A 26,259-nucleotide genomic window follows, 5' to 3' on the forward strand; every position below is an offset into this window, starting at 1 on the left:
TGCGTAACGGCTGCCCCACTATTCAAATCAGAACGAGTGAAACCCATATCGATCGTATTTGGTAAAAGCAAAAGTGCGTTTTTATAGAATAGGCCAGTGGTCGGCTTAACCAAAAGAGCTAAGTATAGATAACTAGATAAATAAAATTTTGTAATGATAATGACATATTTTGACATTTTCGCCACAGAGTATAAAAAAATCACCAATGTCGGAAAGGCAAAGGAATATTTTCATACAGTTTGTTTAAACATGCCGTCACCACAACGTTTTTAGTTTTTAATTATTTACATTCAAATCAAGTAATATAAAATTATAAGAATTACATATTTTAGCTCAGAATTGAAAATTAAAGAAAAGGGACTTTTATGTTATGCATGATAATTTTTTAAAATGTTGTCTATTGAAATTAATTGAATAAGCAATATTTTTTTTAATATATGGAGGTTTGAAAGGTTATTTATTGGGTTTAAGCGACATTTCGCTTAATACGCGACATTTATCTCTGTAATTAAATGGTATTACCGTAAACAGTTCGATCTTATTAATGGAACTTCAATTAAGTTTACTCCATTCAAATATCTGGAGATATATTTTATTTGGTATATTTATATTTCTTAAAGTTTAAATCTTCAAATGACTCTCCTGTAAAGTTGCAAAAATATCACTTAAAAATAGCCTTTCCACCACTCGGATGTATTTTTATGGCCTCGTGTTTCAAAAATGTTTACATGTCTTACAAGGCAAGATAATCAGTAAGACGACGTAAAAGCTATTGCAGGCCCTCGATGGATACAGGTAGCCCAAACTAGAACCAAATGGAAGGGCTTGGAGGTATCCTTCACCGTGCTTAATGGGTTCCTAACAAACAGTAGTGAAGATAAATAAACATTAAATGCTTACCTATTTACTTTGTATTTTAGTAGAAAATAAAAGGCATTTTATTTCATTATTTACTAGCTGACCCAGCAGACTTCGTAGTGCCTCAATCGATAAATAAAAGACCTAAAGTATTGTATAAAATGAATTTAAAACAAACAAAAGGAATCCGTCCGACGGGGGACACATCAAAGGAAAAACAAAAATTGTTATTTTTATTCAATTCCGATCCTTTTAATATTTATCTACCTTTTAAACCTTCTCTGGACTTCCACAAATAATTCAAGACCAAAATTAGCCAAATCGGTCCAGCCGTTCTCGAGTTTTAGCGAGACTAACGAACAACAATTCATTTTTATATGTATTCAATAAACAATTCAGGAATACATTCATCTTCGACTGAAATCAGGGCCCTGAAACTGCGATACTTTAAGATAAATATACTTTTTGTATGGAAACTAGCGACATCTTGTAGCGGATGCCCCTAAACTTATATGTTGTTAAAGTCAAGGCATTTAATTATTGTTTAACTAAACACAGAAAATAAGAAAATAAATAAATTATACAAGTCTTTATTTGTTATAGACAAATTGATTAAATTTTATCAATTTGTGGTTTCCGGAAATTTACTAAATCGTTCATTTAAAAATAAAATATAGGTCAGGTAATATGTTACTGCCGTCTGCAGGAGCAATGAGAAACTAATCGAAGAAAAACCATCTAGTGACCGACGCCCGTAAATATTTTTGTTGAGTGCTTGAGTTGCTTATCTATAACTAATTTATGTGCATTATCTATGCTTAAAATTTTCGGTTCAGTAAAACCTTCCTCTGACGTCCAACTTTACGAGTTTAACTTCGTTCGCGAACTCTGTGTAATCGCAGCAGAAGCTGTGAGCGCCATCTCGCGACCGCCACGTTAACCACGAGTATTGCGGATTCGAATCACAGATGTCGCTGCAAAACTGTAACTCGTCCGTTGTCGTCTTGTTGTAGAACGCCGAGTTTATCGTCACGAACGCTACGGCTGTACGAGCTGTGGGATCGTAGACGACCTGGAAAAAAAAAGTAGGTGTGGCTTTTTAGGAATGAGGGATTACTGGTGGCCCGGAGGCCTTTCCGGTTTCACCAGGACACATGGATGAGCAAAAGCTCAGCCAGGAGGGCTGAGATTTGCTAACAGCCGCCCGAGCGCCTCCAAAAGAGGCCTAACAACTTAAGAGCAGCTGCTTCGCGAATGAATCTACTACCGTATCGGAATCGCGACCTGATCCGGCGAGAAACTCAGTGGGCTGTGTCTGTGGGTTAATTTACACGCCACGCCCTTCGTCGCAAGCGACGGGTTCGGCGAGGACGGTAACTGGTGCTTGAGGTACCTAACAGCACCGATAATGGATCGGGAAGATCCGTAATGACAACCGTAATGGCATTTCGATATATTGGAAACACATTTTTATATTAAGCCATGTAACATATAATCATATCGCGATTCAGAACACCGATAACGCCATCTATCGTGTATTGAAAGAAAAAACTATCTACACAGATGTTCTTTACAGTCGTCGTGCTACAAATGTCATCGGTCATCATTAATAATGTAACTGTAATAATGTAACTATACTTGAGACCTTAGAACTTGTATCTCAAGGTGGGTGGGCGCATTTACGTTGTGGATGTCTATGGGCTCCAGTAACCACTTAACACCAGGTGGGCTGTGAGCTCGTCCACCCATATAAGCAATAAAAAAAAAAAAAATAATAATAACATTGACGGTGTCAATACACGTATTGTATTTTATGGACTAACCTTGTAAAAGTACATCGGTACGGGAACAACGCCGTTGTTGTTCTCATCGAAATGAAGATATATGCTCTGGAGAGCGCCATCTCTGTTCGGCAGTGCCAAAACTCCATGAGTGCCTGTGTAGACTGTCACACTGTGACCGAGTTGAACGACCTTCTTCCTTAGCGCCTGTGAACATTAGGCCGCTGTGTGCTTAGTCCGAGCTTTCTAACGTTCTCGATAGCGGAAAAGTTAACTCAAATTTGTATGGGGTTGGAAGAGCACTTTTACAAATACAATCGAGATGGGATGAAATCCTTCGAATCGAATGGTGAGGCAGCCGTTACGCAGCCGAGAATCCACACCCACGTGGTCAAGGCAGGTGACGGCAATCACATGATAGACACGTGCTTCGGCAACCACTCAATACCGGACGTGCTCGTTAGCTCATCAAGGCACCAGTGTGTTTACTGCGTCCCTAGCAGCAAACGTAGGTAAACGTTCCAACTCCATACAAATTTGAGTTAACTTTTACGCTATCGAGAACGTTAAGAATTCGCGCTAAGCACACACTGGTCTGTCTGTTTGTACGAACATAAACTGGGCCGTATTGTGATTCCGCATGGTACAGGCATTTTTTTTATTGTTCAGTTGGGTGAACGAGCTCACGGCCCACCTGGTGTTAAGTGGTTGCTGGGGCCCATAGACATCTACAACGAAAATGCCGCCACCTACCTTGAGATATGAGTTCTAAGGTCGCCGTTTTTACAGTACAACGGCTGCCTCACGCTTCAAACCGAAACGCATTACTGCTTGGTGCAAAGCTGAAGCGCTAAGAGCTCACGGCTCATCTGATATAAAATGGTGAACACCACCATCCCCCTTGTGACCTAATGGCACAGTCAATGGAATTATTGCTGATAAAATTGTTGTTGAAAGTGGCCTTTCAACTGTTGTAAGCAGCCGAACTTCCTGTGAGGTTACCGGTCGTAGATGGACCGGAGGGAGGTGCGGGACTTGCTAGCCAGAGATGGTGAAAGCCAGGACCGAAAATGATAGAGAGCCACCTAGTAAAAGACTCCCCTGCCTTCTCGTGCAATGTCCAATCCCTCCCCAGACAAAACCCGAGCTGGGGGAGGGAGGTTACAGCGATCAACTCGCTCACCCCAAGAACGTCCACCCCAAGGAATCGTCGCAAACAAACCTCGTAATATCGTTCAAAAGATATCACAACTTTAGAATTGAAGTGGCCTAACTAAATATTTCAAGAAAATGATTTTTATACATCGAACGTCTTCCTCTCTTTTCGTCTAGAAAAGGACAAACGTACTCTTTCCGTATCTTTTAAATCAAGAGCTTTAACCTTCACATATTAATTGAATTTTGAATGAAGCTCCTCCGTGCGTCGTGTTCCTCAGTGCTGAGGATCGTGACCTTTATGGTATGCATACGTAAAGGTTTTCTTGGGAAAATTGCTAGTGGTGGGTTCCCGCGTCCTTCCACAGCAGAATTTCAGAGGCGATTTAGTTCCTCTGGGCCACTGAAGCCCTAGTTCGGGTTAGTTGACCGCCACCTTTTGCTTGGCGTTATATTCTTACAGCCGGGTAGGTGGCATACCGAGGCCAACCCTCCTCTTTTATCTCTTTTGAACGAAGCTACTTCAATACAAAAGTATGCGATATGATACTCACGGATTCCAAAGCCCCCCAGTCGCCGGAATTGATTGTCCTCCATTGCGGGGCCGTGTTTATGTACTGGAATGTGGCCCTCATCTGCGCTCGAAGAGGGAAGTCTGCGCGAGGGGCCAGGTGACCACGAGTCAGAGCCTTGAAAACATGCGAACGAATATAAATAAGGACACGGCGAGTAACTCAGCGAACATACCCGATCCTGCGGACCGGATGGTAAACAGTCGACGTCGCCCTAAACACGGCATTACGGATCCTCCCGATCCACTAACGGTGCTTTTAGGTACCTCAAGCACCGGTCACGAACCCGGAAGGGCTCGACGAGTAAATTAACCCATAGATACAGCCCACACAGTTTCTCGCCGGTTCTTCTCAGCGGGTCGCGATTCCGATCCGATAGTAGATTCATTCGCGAAGCTCTTGAGTTGTTAGGTCTCCTTCGGAGGCGCTCGGACAGCTTTTCGCAAACCCCACCCCTCCTCGCTGAGCCTTTACTCGCCCAGCTTTCCTGGTCAAACTGGAAAGGCCTCCGGGCCACCAGTAATACATCAATCATAAAAAAAAACTTATCGTGTTGTGTCTGTGGGTATATGAATAATATCACACACACTTGGCGATTTACAAATACTTTGAGTTGGCTGGATTGATAGCTTTTTATTTGGGGCAATACATTTTGATGTGATAACTTCTTATGGTAATCGGCCGCGGGGTCTCTTTCCTTCTACTTTGCCCGTCACAATCACTTTGTGCGTTGGTGTGATCAAGTAACCGCTCTAACTGGGTTGCCAGTCGCAACCGCCATTCGAGCAGCTGAGGACCAGACGAGATGGAAACAGCTCACGAGACAGGCAACGGTCGAGTTTCAGGGACACGACCTTCAGCAATGAAGAAAGCGACGAAGAAGAAGAACTTCTTATGGGAGGTTAAACCGCTTCGTTAAGTAACGCGTTACGGGCGTTACGGCGCCTGTCTGTCTTGCGTCCGTTTCTCTCGCGCATACGGCAGCGGTACTGAGAACCTATGTAGCTCCTAACTATTTATATATCTCTTTCAATTTATGTTACAATTTTCCTTACATTATCATATTATTAACAAGCGACCCGTCCTCGTTTCGCTTCGGAAACATGAAATTTTATTATTGATTATTTACGACATCACATTAGAAACCTCAAAAATAACAGCGTTTCTCCACTATTTAATGGATGTTATTATACATATAAAAGTTCCTCTTCAATCACTCTATCTATTAAAAAAAACCGCATCAAAATGCGTTGCGTAGTTTTAAAGATTTAAGCATACATAGGGATATAGGGACAGAGAAAGCGACTTTGTTTTATACTATGTAGTGATGTACATAAAATTTAAGTAATAACTTAAGCAATTCTCAAGTTGAAAAAATTTCAATATTAAATAGCTTAAGTTGTCACTTCTATCGAGCTATCCGAGACGCGACAATTCAATATTTAAAAAAAAATTAAAATCAACTAAAAAATTAAAAGTAAATAATAGTTTAAAACCACGCTTTTTTTACAATAAAATATATTTTTCACTATTCTTAATTCAACTTTATTAAAATTTATTTTTTAGTTGGATTTTCTATAGAAGCGTATTTTGTTAGTTTTTTTTAAACTATTATTTATTTAATTAATAATAATAATTACCTGTCGTTTGTTATACAGCTCAGTGCTGTTCGTTCCGAGGATCCTCTCCATAATTTCCATTTGATTCCGTTTAAGATACAATTTACTAATGGGCACATTATCGAATACGCCTCCGTCTGAAACATTTTCAAATCGTTACAGAACTATGTACGTATATATAATTTTTTATTAAGCTATTGCATAGCTTTTATCGCGGGCCTTGAGCGCGGCGACCGAATCAAGAAATTCCGTAACGAAAATAAAACCTAACACCCCCACTCCGCCTACCATGTAGCTCGCGTTCAACACATTCACACGTTGCGCTTGTGTAGTGTTTGTGAATAAGCGCGCGGCGTGACGTCGCACTGCATGCGCATCATGAAAAGTCTGCTTATCCCTCTCTCGCGCGTTCTAGCTTATGAGTGTGAAAGGGACAGTTAATGTTTTGCTTTTGTTAATGTTAATAAATACAGCGTGGTCTTATTTTTTATTATTGTTTTAATATTAAATTATTATTGACTAATTATAATTGCATAATAAAGTTGATAAAAAATGCTATGCAATAGTTTTACCGCGGCAGTCCCCGAGTGCCACACGTGTTTTTTTTGTTTTATTGCTTTTGTAGGCAGACGAGCATACGGCCCACCTGATGGAAAGTGGTTACCGTCTCTCACGGACATCTAAATTGCTAGGGGCAGAGCCAAGCCGCTGCCTACCATTATACCTAAATGTGTAAGCGTTGATTTATAGCAATGCCATTTTAAAAATAGTAGGTAGTTAACATAAATAAAACAGTGACCTAGAAAATTAAATTATAAGATTAGATAAGACAGTTTTGAGGAAAATCATTTTATAAAAATATTATTGTATTGAATTGTACTTATCTGTTTAAAGAATTAATTTACGTTGATGCTACTTTTTGTATTGCTTAGCCGGGTGGACGAGCTCACGGCCCGCCCAGTGTTAAGTGGTCACCGGAAATCTACAACGTAAATGCCGTCACCTACCTCGAAACATGAGTTGCTAGACCGCGCGAGAGAGAGACGGGCAGACTTTTCGTGATGCGCATGCAGTACAACGTCACGCCCCGCGCTTAATGACAAAAACGTGTGAATGTGTTGAACGCGAGCTACATGGTAAGGCGGAGTGGGGGTGTTAGGTTTTATTTTCGTTACGGAATTTCTTGATCCGGTCGCCGCGCTCAAAGCCCGCGATAAAAGCTATACAATAGCTTAATAAAAATATTCGTTCGAAAATAATCAAATTAATTCTAAAATGAAGTGCGGCGCGATAAATAAAGCCTAGGGCGGCATTGAGCCTAAATCCACCACTTTCCTTCGCCAATTAGAAGAACTGTATACATATTTAATATGTTTTTAGTAAATTCGTAGCTAACTCGACATTTTTGTTATTATTTTTCTTGATATTTTATGTGAAATTTTATTTTTAATGATTCTTCGAGTACTATCCTTTATTATCATTACATTAGTCGGTATTTACGGTAAACAAATTAATAATTACCCAAGAACTGGGTACGTCTGTAACTCTGTAACGTCGTAAAAGGCGTCAATACGTGTGTGACATAATGCGTTTTCATTTCGCTTAGATCGAAACACGCTTCGTACAGCGAATAGAATGCCTTCTGTATTTCATATCCGATCCTGAAAGAGAAAATCCGGTGAGTGGCTTGAAGTATATGACGTCATCGACGCTCTCAGGAGTGCGAGGGAGACAACACGATATTGGAGTGATAGCTTCTTAAGGGAAGGTAAACCGCTTCGTTACGTGACGCGTTACGGCGCCAGTGTATCTGGCGTCCCTTTCTCTCACGCGTACGGCAGCGGTACTGAAAACGTAATGTATGTAGCTCCTAACTATTTATATATCTTTTGCAAATTTATGTTACAATTATCCTTACATTAACTAAAAACTAAGGTTTCCTCGAGTCAAACTATTTCAATACTTAGATTAGTTTAAGTTATCACTTCTGTCGGGAGTACTGGGACGCATTTTTTTTCTTTTCTCTTTAGTGATTGTGGCCTAAAAGATAAGACGTCCGGTGCATTCGTATCGAGCGACGCGGCTATGCCAAGGTTCGAATTCCTTAAACACGTACCTACTCAGTGTTCTAGTAAAATACGGTACGTACTCAAATCATGCTCACGGAATTCCACGTTGTTGGAATGATGAAGATATATAGAGATAGAAGAAGATATATAGAGAGTAAGGAGCACCATCTCAATGTATTAAAAAGTGTTCGCTGAAAGAGAGCCAATTAAGGTGGCTTTTATAAACAGCGCTCTAATGCCGGCCACTGTACGAATATTTGCACGCATGTGAAGGGCCGTCAAACATTCATTCGCAAACTTAGCGGCTGTGTAAATGGGTTCGGTACTCACTTTGCGAACCCGTTTGCGCTTCCTCCTACACTTGTTTACGAATGTCTCACGAATTTCTCCTCCTTTTTAATTCGTCAATAGAACATTGAAGAGAAAAAGAGTTTTGAATTCTTTCCCAGACATCATTAATAGCCATGCTGTTTTTATGGCATTTCTTTTGATGAAGATACGCTACACAGTAGACGTCACGAACTATGAAAATGGCGATACGTCCGTTACCTTCGCAATCGTCGGCACAACTGGGCAAACGAATGTGTGGGAGACTACGCGAACGATCGTGGTTCGCGCGCTTTGATGTCCGTTAAAAAACCGACACAGCTTGGAAAACCGCGAATGCAGCGAAAACTTTGCATAATCATTTGCAAATGTCGTCCTACACTTGCGGGTTTGCGTATTCGTGCGCATGTGAGTGACCGGTGTTAGAGTAGGACAGGGGTAGGCAACGTGACGCCCGAGGGTGCCATTGCGCCCCCGATCGATTTTTAATGCGCCCTCGCTGGACAGAGCGATTTACTTACTCGTGTCGAACGGCGATATACAGCAAGTATACGCATTTTTTGTTAGTGTGTAATCGTATTTCGAATAAGCCACGCGTAGACCGTGCATTTAAAACTACCAAGTAATTCGAAATAATTCTTTTCTTTCAAAATCCTTCATGGATAAATGTAAAAGAAAAAGAACATATTATTTTAATGATGAATGGGAACATCTATATTGTTTCGTTAATCACAAAGGGAAGTGTATTTGTTTGTTGTGTATTAATAGTGTTGCGATTCCCAAGAAAAGTAATATTGAACGACATTTTAAGACCGTTCATACCAATTTTGATAGTGACTATCCAATGAACTCTGAAATCAGAAGAAAAAAAATTAATTCTTTAAAATCTTCAATACCTTTTTTTTTTTTTTTTTTTTTTTTTCGGGTAGAGGGCCGAACCTCCTACGAGGTCCCCGCGCAAAAGGGGCGCGCGGGGTATGTGAGACTCAACGATCTGCATGGTGTTGTGAGCAGACCGCGGGCCCAAGGATTTTAGAGCCCACCCACTAAACGACTCCTCTGCACTCTTACACCCGACGTCCGATCCCCTCCGAGGTCAGAACCCGGATGAGGTAGGGGGGCTACCGCGGTCAACACTACAACCAGACGGCGCGGCTCACCCCAAGGACGCCCAGCCGACGGAGCCTTCGAGGCGAATCGAAGGCTCTGAAACGTCGGCCGTCTCGGTACGGCAGCCCGTCGGGCCGCCCAGACGGTGCCGCTGGTGTCCCGGAATACCCCGCTGGACCAGAACCAGCCTGCCGGGTCGGGACGCGATACACCGTCGACCGGTCGCTCTATTCACTCCACGGCAGGGCGCTAGAGTGCTGGTAGCGCGCCGCGCGGCCTCACCCCCTCAGGTCGCCCCTTGACCTGCCCTCGAGGTAGGAGCCGATCAGTCGGCGGAGGTATGCAGGGACGCCGTGATACTCCAGCGCCCCCGCGATCACCGACCAGGGCAGGGTGTTGAAGGCGTTCCTTACATCTAAGGATAACGCCATCGCCACCCCGCCCCGGGATACGGCTTCGTCGGAGAGGGCACGCACGCGCAGAATTGCGTCTATCGTCGAGCGGCCCTCTCTGAAGCCGTATTGTTCCGCCGAAAGATCGGGACCCGTCTCGGTCAGGTGCCGGACGATGCGGGCCGCGACGATCCTCTCGAGCATCTTGCCCGCCTCGTCCAGCAACACGATGGGGCGATAGCCCGCGGGTGAGTCCGCGGGGCGCCCGTCCTTCCGCAGAAGGACAAGTCTGCCCGTCTTCCATTTCGACGGGAACCGTCCCGACTCGAGGCACGCTTCGAAAAGCCCCCCGAGCCGGTCCCCTAGGGCCTCGAAGGCCAAGCTCCAGACCCGGCCGTGAACGCCGTCAGGGCCGGGGGCCGCGTCCTTCGCTCTCATTCTGGACACGGCCGCATGGATCTCCGCCCCCGTGATAGGGGGAGGGGGCTCCTCGGCAGCGGGAACGCTGGGGCGACGCGGTGGCGTGCCCCACGTGGCGTCCATCTGGGGGGGGCTCAAAGTCCCCCCCTGCTGCCGGCGGGAAGAGTGCCGCAACAATTTCCCGCAGCTGCCGAGGCTGGAGCCGCTCGGTCACGGGGAGCGCCCACGGCTGCAGTTTCCTGCGAACCATCTTGTATGGGCGCCCCCAGGGATCTTCGTCGAGCGACTCCAGGAGAGTCTTCATGCTCTGCTTCTTGGCCTCGCCGATGGCCAGCTGCAGCGCCGTCTGCTTTTGACGACAGTTAGCGTGCAGCTGGGCCGCCGTCTCCGCGAACGCAGCGTCGCGACGACGGCGGCGGCGGTGGCGTGCGCTCCGGCGGCGCGCCCTCACGCACTCCTCGCGGAGTCTTGCGATCTCGGGCGACCACCAGAACGCACCCCCACGTGGTGCTCGGGGGCCGACCCGGGGCATGGCGGCATAGCAAATGTTTGCCATGGTGCCCCGGAACCAGTCGACCTCCGCATCCACGTCCGCGAGCCGCGCGGGTTTTGGCGCCCACGCAGCTACAGCGGCCGCCTCCATCAGAAAATCTTCAATACCTAACCAGGAGAGTTTTTTTACTAAACCACTGCAACAACATAAGGCAGCAACAATCGCGTCATATAAAATATCGCATTTGCTAGCTAAGAATAAAAAAACATTTACAGATGGAGAATTAGTGAAAGAAGCCATGTTAGAAGCAGCCGATTCACTTTTTGAAGAATTTCAAAATAAAAAGGAAATACTTTCAGCTATAAACACGTTGCAATTATCAGCAAGAACGGTTACTAGAAGAATTGAAGTAATTGCGAAGAATTTGGAGGCGGAATTAGCAAATGATATGGAAAATTGTATTTTCTTTTCGCTACAGATGAACGAATCGACAGACGTGACGAATATATCACAATTAGCAATTTTCGTGAAGATGGTATTTTCTGATTTTACAACAAAAGAAGAATTCCTTAAAGTTCTGCCATTAAAAGGAAGCACCAGAGGAGAAGATATCTTTTCTACTTTTAAAAAGTATATAACAGATGTAAAATTACCTGTACAAAAGTTATCGTCAATTACAACAGACGGAGAACCAGCGATGACTGGTAAGAAAAAAGGATGTATTGTCTTGTGTAGACAGGATTCCTTATTCCCGAAATTTATTAATATACATCAGAAAATGTTATGCGCAAAAACAAACGATCTCCAAAACGTATTTACGATAGTAACAAAAATTATTAATTCCATAAGATCGGAAGCTATGCAACACAGATTGTTTAAATTACATTTAGAAGACGAAGACACAGATCTTCTTTTACATACCGAAATGATGTGGCTGAGCAGAGGTAAAATACTTGAGCAGTTTATTAAGCATTTGCCACAAATAAAGGAATTTATCGCATCAAGAGGCGAATTTTATGAGCAATTAGAAAATAACGATTGGCTAATCAACCTCGGATTTCTGACAGATATAAAGGCAAACTTGAATGAATTCAATTTAAAAATACGAGGCAAAAATCAGCATATCGCTGACATGATTAGTGCAGTGAACGCATTCAAAGGCAAGTTAGTGTTGTTGAAAACCCATCTATTGAAAAAATCATTATCACATTACCCAAATATAAAATATACTGTAGAGAGTTTAAATTTCAATAATGAAAATTTCACTGTTACACCATATTTAGAAATTATAGATGAGCTAATAGCAGAGTTTTCAGCTAGATTTGAAGATTTTGCAGCATTAGAACCCGTTGTAAGATTTTTTATAAATCCATTCAATGTTACTGAAGACGATGTCCTTGAAATAGTTTCAGTGTATTTCGAGCTTCATAACATCGAAGATCTAGAATTAGAAATAATAAACTTGCAAAGTGATATTTTTTTAAAAGCGCATAGTAATGATAAAATGTTTTGGAACTTAGTCGATGAAAATAAGTATCCTATTTTAAGAAAATATGCGCTAAAAATTCATTCATATTGTGCAACAACATACAATTGCCAGTCTCTGTTCTCAAATATGAAATGTTTTGTTCGGTACTTTGATTTCAAATGCTTAATGAATCACATTTAGATAATTGTTTAAGGACCGGAAACTCTGAATATATCCCAAATTATAAGAAATTAGCTGAAAATATGGACACCCAAGTTTCACACTGAATTATATGTATCATTACGTATGACACCAACAAAATAAAGTTATAAAAAATCTGTTTTTTTTTAATGCCTATTTATACCTGTTGATTATCTGTAAAATATGCGCCCTCGGTGATTTTCAAATTTAGTATTGCGCCGTTAAGGACATACAGGTTGCCGACCCCTGGAGTAGGATATTAAATTAAGATTTAAATAATCTACTAGGCTGCACTAAAAGTATCGGGAATGGAATATTTCCACTGTTCCTGTCATATTAAAATCTTTTTAATTGAAAACTCCTTGGTTTTAAAAATCGAATACCATTTATTTATTTAAAAAAAGATTCTCGGTCTTGTCACGAGGTTTTGTCAAACTTGTTTAGTCGTTGAGAAAATGGAATTGACTCGAGAAAATTCAAGAGCGATGATTTATTATGACTTTCGAAGTGGTTTAACACAAAAACAGTGTGTTGACCGGATGATTACTGCATTTGGTGATGAAGCCCATCCAAAACCACAATTTATCGCTGGTTTGCTGAGTTTCAATGTGGACGTGTCAAGCTCAGTGATGATCCCCGTCAAGGTCGTCCAAAAACTGCAGTCACCCAAGAAAACGTTGATGCTGTGCGTAAGCTGATTGAGGAAGATCGACATGTGACATACCGCGAAATTCAGGCAACTTTAGACATTGGCATGAGTCACATACAAAATAATCTTGCATGAACAATTAAATGTAAAAAAGTTGTTTTCCCGATGGTTACCGCATTCGCTCTGTGAAGAGCAAAAAGCGGCTCGCGTTACTTGGTGCGTCAGAACTCTCGAAAGATTCCACGCAGGATCCTCAAATGCTGTATACAACATTGTATCAGGAGACGAATCCTGGATATACGCGTACGAACCCGAAACAAAAAACCAGTCACGAGTTTGGGTGTTCGAAAATGAGTTAAAGCCAACAAAAATTGTTCGTTCACGGAGAGTTGCAAAACAAATGGTGGCCACGTTCGTCTCCAAAACCGGCCATGTTACGACTATTCCTCTTGAGGGACAAAGAACGGTTAATGCAGAATGGTATGCTAGCATTTGTTTGCCACAGGTCGTTTTTGAACTCCGTAAAGAGAACTGCAACCGCCGCATCATCCTCCATCACGACAATGCGAGTTCTCACACCACGCACAGAACAAAAGAGTTTTTAGAGCAAGAAAACATAGAATTATTAGACCATCCGCCGTACAGCCCCGACCTAAGCCCTAATGATTTCTATACTCTCCCTAAAATAAAGAATAAATTGCGTGGACAGAGATTTTCATCACCTGAAGAAGCTGTGGACCCCAACTTCCGAATGGAATGGTTGCTTCAATGATTGGTTCCATCGTATGGAAAAATTTGTCAAATTTCGCGGAGAATACTTCGAAAAGCAATAAATACATTTTTAAATAGTAATGTTGTGTCACTTCGTTAATTCCCGAAATTTTCAGTGCCGCCCTCGTAATCTAAATAATTAATATTTAATTTAATTTTACCCGCTGGCAGGTACCAATTTTTCTAACGAAATAGGTACTTGATAAATTCAAAATTTATTCACGATTGACTTGGCACGGTGAAGGAATAACATCGTGTAATAATAATCAAACCCGCGAAATTATAATTTGCGTAATTACTGGTGGTAGGACGTGTTGTGAGTCCGTGCGGGTAGGTACCACCACCCCGCCTATTTCTGCCGTGAAGCAGTAATGCGTTTCGGTTTGAAGGGTGAGGCAGCCGTTGTACTGTAAAAACTGAGACCTTTCAACTCATATCTCATGGTTCCTTACTTACGTTGTAGATGTCTATGGACTCCGGTAACCACTCAATACCAGGTGGGCTGTCAGCTCGTCCACCCGTCTATGCAATAAAAAAAGAAGGAAAGAAACCCTTCTAGGTCGCTTTCTTTATTTTTTTTATTTTCGCCTCCTTAGACAACTTTTCACCGAACAAACCATTCTCGTTGTTTCTATATGTTTTTCTCGGTGCATTTACAACAAGGATTTCATAATAACAATAATAAACAATCTATCTATAAAAAATTTATGATTTTTATAAATTTTTTGTAGATAGATTGTTTATCCATATTAGTTTAGCACTTTTATAGGTTATATTTACCTACTCAATTACATTTGAATATATAAATAGTTGGAATATTAAATACTAAATTTTGTTTCAACTAAACAATTTACAAAAAATATAAATTTTTTCCACCCCACTCTTCACTCACTCTGTTTAAAACTGCTGTATTCATATTATTATCATTTCCACTTCCTACACTATATATATAGGTAGTATTTCGGTGAGTTCTCTAATACTCCAATTCCATCAAATAACTCGCTGTTTACATATAGTTTGTCCCATAGACAAGACGATGCTCCTTATTTCTACCCTCCATACTTCAAGAAGTTTAATAATATAATGAAATTTAAATAGATATAAATAATGCTTGAATTGTTAACGTTATTTAAAATCAAAATAAGTTATTTTGATACTCTATGATGCTACATATTTCGAGAAGCAACTTTTTAAGGATAAGGAAATTTAAATGTATATATATGACGGAGGAGGGACGCCCGTAATGTTTTTAAAACTGTTATTACTTTCTTTGACGATAACTCATGTTTGGGCTTCCGAAACGAAACTTCACGAGAACTTGGTGAGCTGCGTATATTTCACGAGAAGCATAACAACATTACAGAGAGATCCGTATTATACTGTACTACGGCTCGGACACGAATGATTGAGCGCTTTTTTTTTTCCTACCTGAGCTGGTAGCCTTGAGAGGCTATTCCAGCGTAACCTTAACTAGTAGGTGAGCTCACGGGGCTCAAACCTGACGAAGTTGCTAACACGAACCCTAGCAAGAGCCGTGCTTCGCAGAATCTACCACCGGATCGGAAACGCGACCCACTGAGAAGATCCGGCGAGAAACTCAGTGGGCTGTGTCTGAGGGTTAATTTATTCGTCGAGCCCTTCGTCGCAAGCGACGGGTTCGACGAGAACGGTTACCGGGACTGAGCGTTAGACAGTACGACCGTATTTATAGGGCTTGGTATACGTCAGCGTGTTTACAAGTTTTTAAAGTATTGAAATTACAATAAAAGGGACTGTTTAACATCAATTTCTCATCTTAACAAACACAGAGTAATTAGTTGATGACCAGATGATTCGACTATCACATTGAATCATTATTATTTTTATAATAGGTAGGTAAATAGTCATATTTGCGCCGACATATACTTAATAATATAATGTTTAAATTGGTGACGTTATTTAAAACAAAATGTGTTATTTTGATACCCTTTGACGCTGTGTGGATATTTGAAGAAGCAATCTTTTTTGGAACGAAGTTTCTTATGGGACGATGCGGAGGGGTACCCTAACCGGGAAAAAATCGTCCGTAACGTAAGATTTTTATTATATATGTATAGTCTTAGTATGATGGCTATACAGTGTCTAATGTATAGTCTACGTGATGACGGTTATTATTATTATTCATATAAATAGCTGTTTCTTTGTATATTATTATTATTATATATTTTTTATAAATCATTGTGAATAAAATAAAGTTGATAACTTTGTAAAGTTGTTTTTATTTTTATTTTTATCAATAAAAAAATCATAACAAAAAATGTATACCCGAATAATTATTTTCTTCATACCTCGAATAGAACTTAAAATTAATATTTTTATAATTATAGAACTTCGTTCCTATCCGGTGTAACACGACACCACACATCTTTTCTTTTTAAGGTCAACGACCCAAAACATAACCTACAAAATTGAAATGAACTTTACCTGTACAGCTTACTGTTTAAATGGCAACTCTTTTTCGTGTCGTACACCGTGGTCCACGGCTGAGTTTTGCACGTGACGTTTCTAAACTCACCCCTCCAGCCTCCTAATAGGAATGATGTTTTTTCCACGCATTTAGCGTCCTTAAAGGAAAGATAATAAGTAAGTAAACGAATTATTTTCTTTGATTTATACTCTACCTATACTTGAGACCTTAGAACTTATATCTCAGGGTGGGTGGCGCATTTACGTTGTGGATGTCTATGCGTTCCAGTAACCACTTAACACCAGTTGGGCTGTGAACTCGTCCACCCATCTAGCAGCAGCGAAGCAGCTGCTCTTGAGTTGTTAGGTCTCCTTCGGAGGCGCTCGGGCAGTTATTAGCAAATCCCACCCCACCTGAGCCTTTACTCGCCCACCTGTCCTGTTGAAACTGAAAAGGCCTTCGGACCACTAGTATACCTTCAATCATAAAAAAAACTCTTCACCATTGACCGAGAGGTATAGCGACACAAGTAAACTTAAGAATTTTCCTTCAAAAAAAAAAAACCTTTCTAAAGAAAGTTAAAGTTATTAAGTGTATAATCTATGGTTTCGACTCACTAAAACGTCAAATTGTCTTCCGTTTCCCGTTTCGTTGCCGAGAACGATGTGGTTGCGGCTTCCGGGGCAGGCCACCACCATAAATTCACCGCTTCTCAAACTTACTCTGTCGGTCAGATTCGGAATCAAGAACTGATTGTTCTTTATGTAGACCGGCGATGGATTACCGAAATCGGAGTTCAATGACAGGACGCAACCTAAAATAAAAGATATAATATGAGCTTCAAAAATGATAATAATTGTAATTTTGAAGCCACCGCGGCGCCGTGGTCTAACAGCCTGGCCACGGGACATTCGCCGAGACGAATATTCGCGCGGTGCGAACGGCGAAGCGTCTAGCGACTAAAATAAGAGCATAGAAATGTACCTAACAAGCCACGCGCACCGGCGACCGGCGAAGCGACCGGCGAAATGTACCGAGCGAATCGCGCGATGCGGCGGGCGAGCAAAACAAATGCATGAATACGGACGGCGCGAGCCACGGAGTCGAGCGGTAGTCGCGGCGAATAGTACAGTGATTAAATGAGTTTAGTTGTTTTCGCCGCGAAAAATTAACGCCGAAATTTTTATATTTTTTATTTATTTTTTATTTTATATTTTTAAAGTCGTCGTGGCCTAACGGACGTCCGGTGCAATCGTGTTGAGCGATGCACCGGTGTTCGAATATCAGGCGGGTACCAATTTTTGTAATGAAATACGTACTCAACAAATGTTCACGATTGATTTCCACGGTGAAGGAATAACATCGTGTAATAAAAATGAAATCCTCAAAATTATAATTTGCGTAATTACTGGTGGTAGGACCTCTTGTGAGTCCACACGGGTGGGTACTACCACCCTGCCTATTTCTGCCGTGAAGTAGTAATGCGTTTCGGTTTGAAGGGTGGGGCAGCCGTTGTAACTATACTGAGACCTTAGAACTTATACGAGTACCTTAAGGGCGGCGCATTTACCTTGTAGATGTCGATGGGCTCCAGTAACCACTTAACACCAGGTGGGCGGTGCGATCGTCCACCCATCTAAGCAATAAAAAAATCTGTCAACCTGCCTATTTCGGCCGGGCAGCAGTCTCTAATACATATTATTAATATAAAACATAATTTTAATAATTATTTATCTTATTCGTTCAAGAATAAAGGTATACTGTATACAGTTGATAGAGAAGCTTAAACCATAAAACAATGGATTGCATTATTAATTAAGTTACTTACCAGCATCTACGTCGTAACTGTTCAAAAACAAATAAGCCATTAAAAAACTCATAAAGAGAAATTTAAATGAATATCTAAATAAAGACATTTCAAAAATATATGATAGTGACATCTAGCGGTGGCAAAACGAACTGTTTCACTGTATTTTTGTAAACAAAGCACGCGCGAATTACCTACGTGTAGGAGGCAACTAATGTGAATGTGAACTGAAGAAATTGATTACATTACAAAAGAAATAATCTAATCAAGACGGCAAGGTCGGGAATCGAATAAGCATGTCGAATGGAAAATTGTGCTTTCATGCTATAGTTATACGGTCGAATTTTGTTTTTGCATAACCGTGATGTAAAGTGCTAACAATGGTGACTCTTACTAGTAGTTCACGAAGCGAAAAACGACCAAATTCTCGATTCGTAAACGTAATTTATATGAATCTCGCTTCCGCTAATAAGTACACACACTTCAGTCGACACGAAGAGTGTAGATAATTTTTTTTTTTATGAATATGATTTGGAGTATAGAACCATTCGTGAACTAACAAACTGCGCCGTCACAAATTCAAATTTCATTCTTCAAAAATTACACCTAGGCTTAGAATTAGGCCCGTAACTAATCGATCGGCTATTCTATTTTTTTATTATTTTTTTTATTTATTCTATCGACTATTCTCTGGCTCAGTATGCTTAATGCTAGTTTTTTCGATCACGTAAAAATTATCTCAAATTTGTATGGAGTTGGTACAGCGCCCCAGCGGCAAACGAAGGACAGAACAGACTGGGTTTTCCAATGTTCGCGGTGCCCTCAAAACATAATTTGAACCCTTTGCATTGGACGCCTTCAGCTCTAACACTAGGAGCAGGCTTAAGGACTCCGGTAACCGTACTCGTCGAACTCGATAAAGAGGTCGACGTGCAACCTAACCCATGCATCAGCCCGCTGAGTTTCTCGTCGGATCTGCTCAGCAGGTCGCGATTCCGATCCGGTAATAGATTCATTCGCGAAGCAGTTGCTCTTGAGTTCTTAGGTCTCTTTCGGAGGCGCTCGGGCAGCTGTTAGCAAATCCCACCCCTCCTTTGCTCGTCCACCTATTCTTGTGAAACTGGAAAGTCGTCCAGTAATCCTAAAAAAATTTAACCATATTCGCATAGAGGGTGTAGCTATTTAAACGAAACACCAATGCCATTGAATGTGTATTCCAAATTCTCGAACTCGCAAATTCGTGATCGCAAGAATTTTACATTCGTGAAACGCTAGTAGTAAACGTAATGACGTCATAGCATAGACAGTTATGTACAGCTAAGCACAGATATTCTTAATGATATCAAATTTATATTTTTTAAGGTTATTTTACGATTAAAAAAAATACCGGAAATTTTGCAATGAAAATCATTACCATTAACCACTGAGACTTAGAACTTATGCTTTAATATGAGTGGTGGTGTGGGTGACTATGGCTATGGGTGGTGTGGGAGTATCGGTAAAAATGCGACGACCGGTTCGTCTATGCACCGATGTACTAGCGAAATATTATCGCCGCCGCTATACTGCAGTTATCGCCCGACTTTGCTTGTAAATTTATTTTGTTTAGTCTAAATAATGTTTTGTATGATTGTGTGATAAATGAATGTGTTGATATAAAATAAAGTATGTATGTGTTGTTGTGTAGTGTAATTATAATAAAATATTATAAAATAAATAAATACATGTGAGTCACCCACAGTGGAATCTACGTTTACGTTGACTTATCGGCTCCGCTAACAGCTTAACACCAGATGAGCTGCAAATTCGCTAACCTGTCATCAATATCATCATCATTCTCCAGCCCTTCTCCCAGTCACCTAGGGTCGGCGCAACATGTTTTCTCCTTCCATACTCCTCTATCATATACCATTTCTTCGCTCACTCCCCTCTTGAACATATCGTCTTTCACGTAATCCATTCCTTTTTACGTCTACCTCTTCCTTGCTAATTCGCTGATCTGTGTACGCGATAAAAACAAAAACAAAACACCGAACGATGTGTTAAATTTCCGTGTGTTAAAAACGTTTCTTTCAATTATGGCGGCGACGATACAAATCAAACAAGTAGAGTTCTCGACTTGAATCCCGTTATGTGGAAGTCGTTTCCGTCATTGCGATGTTATCAGAAAATTTCCTAGGAGATAACGCGTTGATGGAAGAGCCGAGCGATTAGGACACAGAAGGCGGCGGAGTCACGACGACCAGCTCCCTAGAACGACGACTTTTTTTTTTATTGCTTGGATGGGTGGACGATCTCACAGCCCACCCGGTGTTAAGTGGTTACTGGAGCCCATAGACATCTACAACGTAAATGCGCCACCCACCTTGAGATATAAATTCTGAAGTCTCAAGTATATAGTTCAAATCGAAACGCATTACTGCTTCACGGCAGAAATAGGCAGGGCGGTGGTTCCTACCCGTGCGGACTCACAAGAGGTCCTTCCACCAGTAATTACGCAAATTATAATTTTGCGGGTTTGATTTTTATTACACGATGTTATTCCTTCACCGTGGAAGTCAATCGTGAACATTTGTTGAGTACGTATTTCATTAGTAAAATTGGTACCCGTCTGAGATTCGAACACCAGTGCATTGCTCAACACGAATGCACCGGACGTCTTATCCTTTAGGCCACGATGACTCACCATAAAGAAGACTTTTTTTCCTTTTTTTATTGCTTAGGTAGGTGGTACATCTACAACGTAAATGCCGTCACCCACCTTGAGATATAAGTTCTGAGGTCTGAAGTATAGCTAAAAAACAGCTTGCCCCACCCTTCAAACCGAAACGCATCGCTGCTTCACAGCAAAAATAGCCAGCGTGGTGGTACCTACCCGCGCGGACTCACAAGAGGTCCTACCACGAGGCTGCATGCTCGTCTACCTATATACACGGGCTTATTGACTACTTATGTTTGGCTGATTCGGTGGTGTAGTAATTAGCCTCCCTAACTTTGCGCCGAGGGTCGTGGGTTCGATTCCCGTGTCAGACAAGCATTCGTGTGATGAACAGGTTTGTTTACTCTTTGTGATTATCTATATATATGTATGTATGACAGTCAGTGTTACCAATAACATAGGAAATCTTAAATTAGGGCCGGATTTACACGATTTGTTCCCAGTTATTATTTATTAACGGTACTAAATTCAATATTTTCGTTAAAACGTTCTCTGCTTACAGTCATACATATATTTTGAGCCAGTACATCATAAAAACACCTTCCTGCTTATTTCTGCCGTGGATTAGTGTGGCACTCCTGCCTACGGGAGAGCTGTAATGCTTCAGTGTCTACGGGCTACCATAACAACTTAATACCAATTTCCATTATAATATGTACAGTTCATTCTATCTATCTCAATCTATCTGTAATACTTCTGCCTCCCATGATCTGTGATTTTCAAAAAAGGTAAATACACTCTGTACTATCTGCTGCAAGGTCAATTATCAAGCAAAATGTATAAATACCAGCTGTACCCGTCCGCTTCGCTGGGCATTTAAAATTAACATTATTATTTCTCACCCCCACAAAGATTCTCATCATTAACGCCCCCGCAACTGGTGTAGGGAGTCCAACACTCATATAACTATTAGCCTATCCATTAAGAACATGTATTTTCTACATGGATACCAAGTTTCAAGTCGATCGGATGCATGGTTCAGTAGTTATAACGGAACATCCGTAAAAACCACTGTAGATTTATATATTAGTATAGATTTTATCCTTCTGACTTCCATCGCATCAGATAAATGCATAATATAATGTAAAGTATTTATTAATACTGTGTACAAAGCTAGTGTGTTTGTAATTAAACTAAAAACATTAATCTATGTTGTAATTATTTATTTTATAGGTAAAAGATCTCCCCAATTAGCAGACCTAGCACATCTGTACATAGTCTGATCGTGCTTCCCTTTAGAAAATATAATTTCTTTTAACTCTCCTTGTGCTGTACACATCCGACAGATCGTGTGTCCGGACCTGACAATCGGAGCCCTTACAATCCTAGGCCACTGTGGATCGTCATTTGGTCGATCACCTTTCCTTAAAATAACATATGTGTACAAATCTGCTAAAACTTCAGACTTTGAATGGTAGCCTAGCGATTCGTACTTCATTAAGAAGTTACATGGAGTTTGATGGTCGAGGTATCTTGGACAAACACTGTCGTTTGGACACGGAGAGAATGCGTAACCTCTATTACTGCTGTCTTTTGGGAGATTCAAAATGAATTCTCTGGCTTCGTTTACAGCTCTGAATCCGGCATTTGTTCCGTGTTCGATGATTATTAGGAAATCTTCGGTCTTGTTCCATAGTTTTTGTATTGTTTCTAATCTTGATTTCATCGAGGGTAGTTCAAATAATGAGTACGCGGACAAAACTATATTGTACCTCAGATCTGTGGAAGCAGGTAGAAATTGACGCTGGTAATAACATTTATACGGTAATTCGACGTTGTCCTTGCCTTCACACAAAATTAAGCGTGCCAAATCGTGCATGTGAGCCGATGTATCGACACAAAAATATTCATAAATTTCTCCTTTCCAATATGTGTTCAGTGCCCATGTACCGGTTCCGACGCCGGAACCAAAGTCAAAAAAGCTTCGTGGCTTGTAATCTGGTAAAACCCTTCTGATCTCATCTAATACGCGAACCAAGACAGCGTATTCCGGGGCAGCCCTGGTCATCAAATATTGAAGACTAGTAGGTTTATCGTACGATATATTACCCCAACGGTACACGTTCGTTTTTAATATATTAAATACAGTATTCTGTACCTGTTTTTTCATGTTTTGCAACTCCTCCTGGCTCAATTCTTTGTTTATTTTAGAGAATGTCCGTTGTGAAATGCTGTCGTGAATTTGCGCGGCTTTCAAATTAATTTCCTTTTCTTCTGGCGGCAGTAGCCTAGACTGCAGATGGTTTTTGAGCTTAATGCTCTCCTGATGTAAAGATTTAGCTCGTGCATCGTCTAGGATTATTTTAATTGCCTTCCGAATATCCGCAGGTATTGATGCTATTTTTACACGATTGGTTCCTGGATGTTTCCGTGGCTTATAGATCTGCGCGTCAAAGCTTTCCTTTAAATTTGGATCTATTGAGACTTTGGTTGAGTAGTTGGCGCTTAAAGACGAAATATGTGAATATTTGAGTTTACGAAACATTTTTGTAACCTTAAAGTACTTTACGGATCATCACAACAAACCATAACAAAACGCATTCTGAAATATAATCTATGTAACTGTCAACAAACTGTCAAAACATAATGTTTTTCGATTCTTGAAAGTTAAAGCAAAAGGTTTCGATTTTCTGCCTATTAATTTTAAAAAGTATTAAATTAAAATAAAATTAACAGTATGTACATAAATTGAAATAAAACTATGTTTATTCGATCGTATCATGATTTAATGTTTATTTTTATTTATTTCTTCCTGTTTATGTTTGTTGATACAATCTCTGAAATTATTAACTGCGGTTTGACACTTTCTCCAGTCTTTCGTTTCGGCGATGCATTCCTAAAAATGTTCAAACAAACATTAATTACTTTGAATTATCTCTATATATAAAAATGAAGTGCTGTTCGTTAGTCTCGCTAAAACTCGAGAACGGCTGAACCGATTTGGCTAGTCTTGAATTATTTGTGGAAGTCCAGAGAAGGTTTAAAATGTAGATAAATGTGTTCCCCGTCGGTCTTTTATTTATCGATTGAGGCACTACGAAGTCTGCCGGGTCAGCAAGTAAAATATAAAAACAAACCTAGATATTATAACTTTCAAATGTGACTCAAAACACGTCGGTATATTAAATTAGCAGTGTATTGCATTTTTATATTTAATACAGTTAAATTAACTTACGTGAATCATTTTTAAAACAAACCTGCACTTTATAGTGTAGTTCCAGACAGCCAGTTTTTTTCAGCATGCCTTCCACGGGATCATCATCACTGCCGATCTGTTCTCGAGGTTTTATAGTCATATTTTCGTATGAAATACGTTTTAGTGGCAATATTAATTTCTTTTTGGTCTAACTGTAGCACAACAAGAACATAACCTTAAAACAAATCAGCTGAGAAGTTGACGTATTATATTGGAAATTTGAAACTATCATGCTGTTGGCGTATAATTACAAGTTACTTTTATATTCTGTTGCATTATAACTTGTATTCCGTTTCACGCATAGTAACAAAAAGCTTTGTCAATACAAAATGCTAAGGTTAAATGATTATAATAATCCATTATTCACGTAATGAACTAACACTCAGCTCATAGTGTCTACAATCACCCACAATATGACTCATGAGCAACATCTGTTGGTTGACGATCATAATTTGTCGCTATAATATTGAGAAAATGCCGCTGCCGAATATAAATAATATTTATTTTATTTATTTACAGTCTTTAATGCTGCCTGTTCCTTGGTTGAAACGCTCACGAGCAACCAAGATTTGCACGAGCGTTTTCATCATATTCTCCATTTCTAGAAGCATAACCAAAAACATTTGTTTTTCCAGCGTTTAAAGTTTTAACAAACAGTAATGACTAGTTCATCATCAGTAAGAATTAAAAGATATTATTAGAGTTAAAATAACAGATGCTTTAACAAAAATGTAGTATTACTGCGTGCGCTAAGAGATACAAACATCAGAAAAACTTTATTTAACCTTACGTAAATTAAACGGCTGTCTGGAAGAGATCGCTTTTAACGATAAAACTGCCTATTGTACAAATGTATCTGCTTTACAATTGTTTAACCAGCCTACTGAGTTTCTCGCCGGATCTTCTCAGTGGATCGCGTTTCCGATCCGGTGGCAGATTCTGCGAAGCACGACTCTTGCTAGGGTTCGTGTTAGCATCGTCGTCAGGTTTGAGCCCCGTGAGCTCACCTACTAGTTACGGTTAAGCTGGAATAGCCTCTCTAGGCTACCAGCTTAGGTTTAAAAAAAAACTGTTTTTTTTTAAATGTTAATTGTGTTTTGGTGTGCAATAAAATATATTCTCTCTCTGACCTTACCTTATTTTACTATAACTTTAAGTGCAGAAAGTGTCCGTCGACAGGGAGTAAATGAAGGTGGCGCCACAGTAGCAAGTGGAAAGGTTTTAAAAACGGCGCCTTAAACTATCACACTTCTTTTTATTTTTTTCCCTCCCTATTCGCCGGTAGCCTAAGAGGTTATCTCAGCTTCGCCCGGACGGGTAGGTGAGCTCACGGACTCAACCTGAGAGAATTTGCTAACACTAGCCCTGGCAAGAGCAGTGCTTCGCAGAATCTACCACCGGATCGGAATCACGAGCCACTGAGAAGATCCAGCGAGGAACTCAGTGGGTTGGGTCTATGGGCTAATTCACTCGTCGAACTCACGGACGGCGACCCGTGCTTGTGAGGCGGCTAAGCAATTAGCGGCGGCCACGATAAGAAGGTCTTTGTGTCTCGCCGCTTTGTCGAAGTAGCGTTCCGACGCTTCCTTTAGATTTTTACGTATCGGTACTAAATTTAGGTCACCGTGAAGATCTACATTCCTCACATACCACGGTGCTCCGAAGGCTATCCTGCAGAAACGGGATTGGATGACCAGTGTGCTTAGTGCGAGTTTTCTAACGTTCTCGATAACGTAAAGGTTAGCTCATATTTGTATGGAATGGTATCGTTTACCTATGTTTGCCGCTAGGGGTGCTGTTCCAACTGTATATAAAATTGGGCTAACTTTTACGCTATCGAGAACGTTAGAAAACTCGCACTAAGCACACTGGAGAGTAATTACGTACGTACGTAATGTACGGGCCGCGTGAGTGAACACTACACTTGCATAGGTCATGACGAAACGTATGCAAGTTTTATAGTGTCACCTTGTTATGAAGAGACATTGTACTTCGCTTGCAGATCATGGGGTAGAGTCGACCGAGTTAGAACGCGGCTCGGTCGCGCACTGACTCAATATGGGGCCCGAATGTCATCCCTTATCGAGTGACGCCTAAGTACTTAGCCTTCGAAGCCCTAGCTATGGGCTGGCCAAGGATTTTTATGGCGGCAATGGAGTTACGGCCCCTAGTCAGTGACGAGATACTAACAGTAGTGTCGGGATAT

The 26,259-nt window shown here is 40.8% G+C and overlaps 3 protein-coding genes across 3 annotated transcripts; all 3 read right to left on the reverse strand.

The window, feature by feature from the left end:
* Nucleotides 1-1,432: 1,432 nt before the first annotated feature.
* Nucleotides 1,433-18,376, reverse strand: LOC101738525 (uncharacterized). The gene is made up of 8 exons (XM_021347308.3): nucleotides 18,160-18,376; nucleotides 16,949-17,145; nucleotides 16,349-16,488; nucleotides 7,507-7,646; nucleotides 6,007-6,122; nucleotides 4,349-4,483; nucleotides 2,682-2,846; nucleotides 1,433-1,930 (listed from the first exon to the last, which is right to left on the reverse strand). The coding sequence occupies exons 1-8, from the start codon at nucleotides 18,269-18,271 to the stop codon at nucleotides 1,691-1,693; spliced, it is 1,245 nt and encodes a 414-aa protein (XP_021202983.2). The 5' UTR covers nucleotides 18,272-18,376; the 3' UTR covers nucleotides 1,433-1,690.
* Nucleotides 18,377-22,003: 3,627 nt separating this feature from the next.
* On the reverse strand, nucleotides 22,004-23,427 carry LOC101738387 (methyltransferase-like protein 17, mitochondrial). Its single transcript, XM_004925074.4, has one exon. It carries the CDS (start codon nucleotides 23,340-23,342, stop codon nucleotides 22,020-22,022), a length of 1,323 nt encoding a protein of 440 aa, XP_004925131.1. The 5' UTR covers nucleotides 23,343-23,427; the 3' UTR covers nucleotides 22,004-22,019.
* A 134-nt stretch (nucleotides 23,428-23,561) lies between these two features.
* LOC101738248 (cytochrome c oxidase assembly factor 4 homolog, mitochondrial) lies at nucleotides 23,562-24,649 on the reverse strand. Its single transcript, XM_004925073.5, has 2 exons — nucleotides 24,055-24,649; nucleotides 23,562-23,693 (listed from the first exon to the last, which is right to left on the reverse strand). Exons 1-2 carry the CDS (start codon nucleotides 24,151-24,153, stop codon nucleotides 23,583-23,585), a joined length of 210 nt encoding a protein of 69 aa, XP_004925130.1. The 5' UTR covers nucleotides 24,154-24,649; the 3' UTR covers nucleotides 23,562-23,582.
* Between the last annotated feature and the right edge of the window lie 1,610 nt (nucleotides 24,650-26,259).

This window comes from Bombyx mori, chromosome 24 (genome assembly GCF_030269925.1).
Source record: "Bombyx mori chromosome 24, ASM3026992v2".
Taxonomy (NCBI): Eukaryota; Metazoa; Arthropoda; class Insecta; order Lepidoptera; family Bombycidae; genus Bombyx; species Bombyx mori.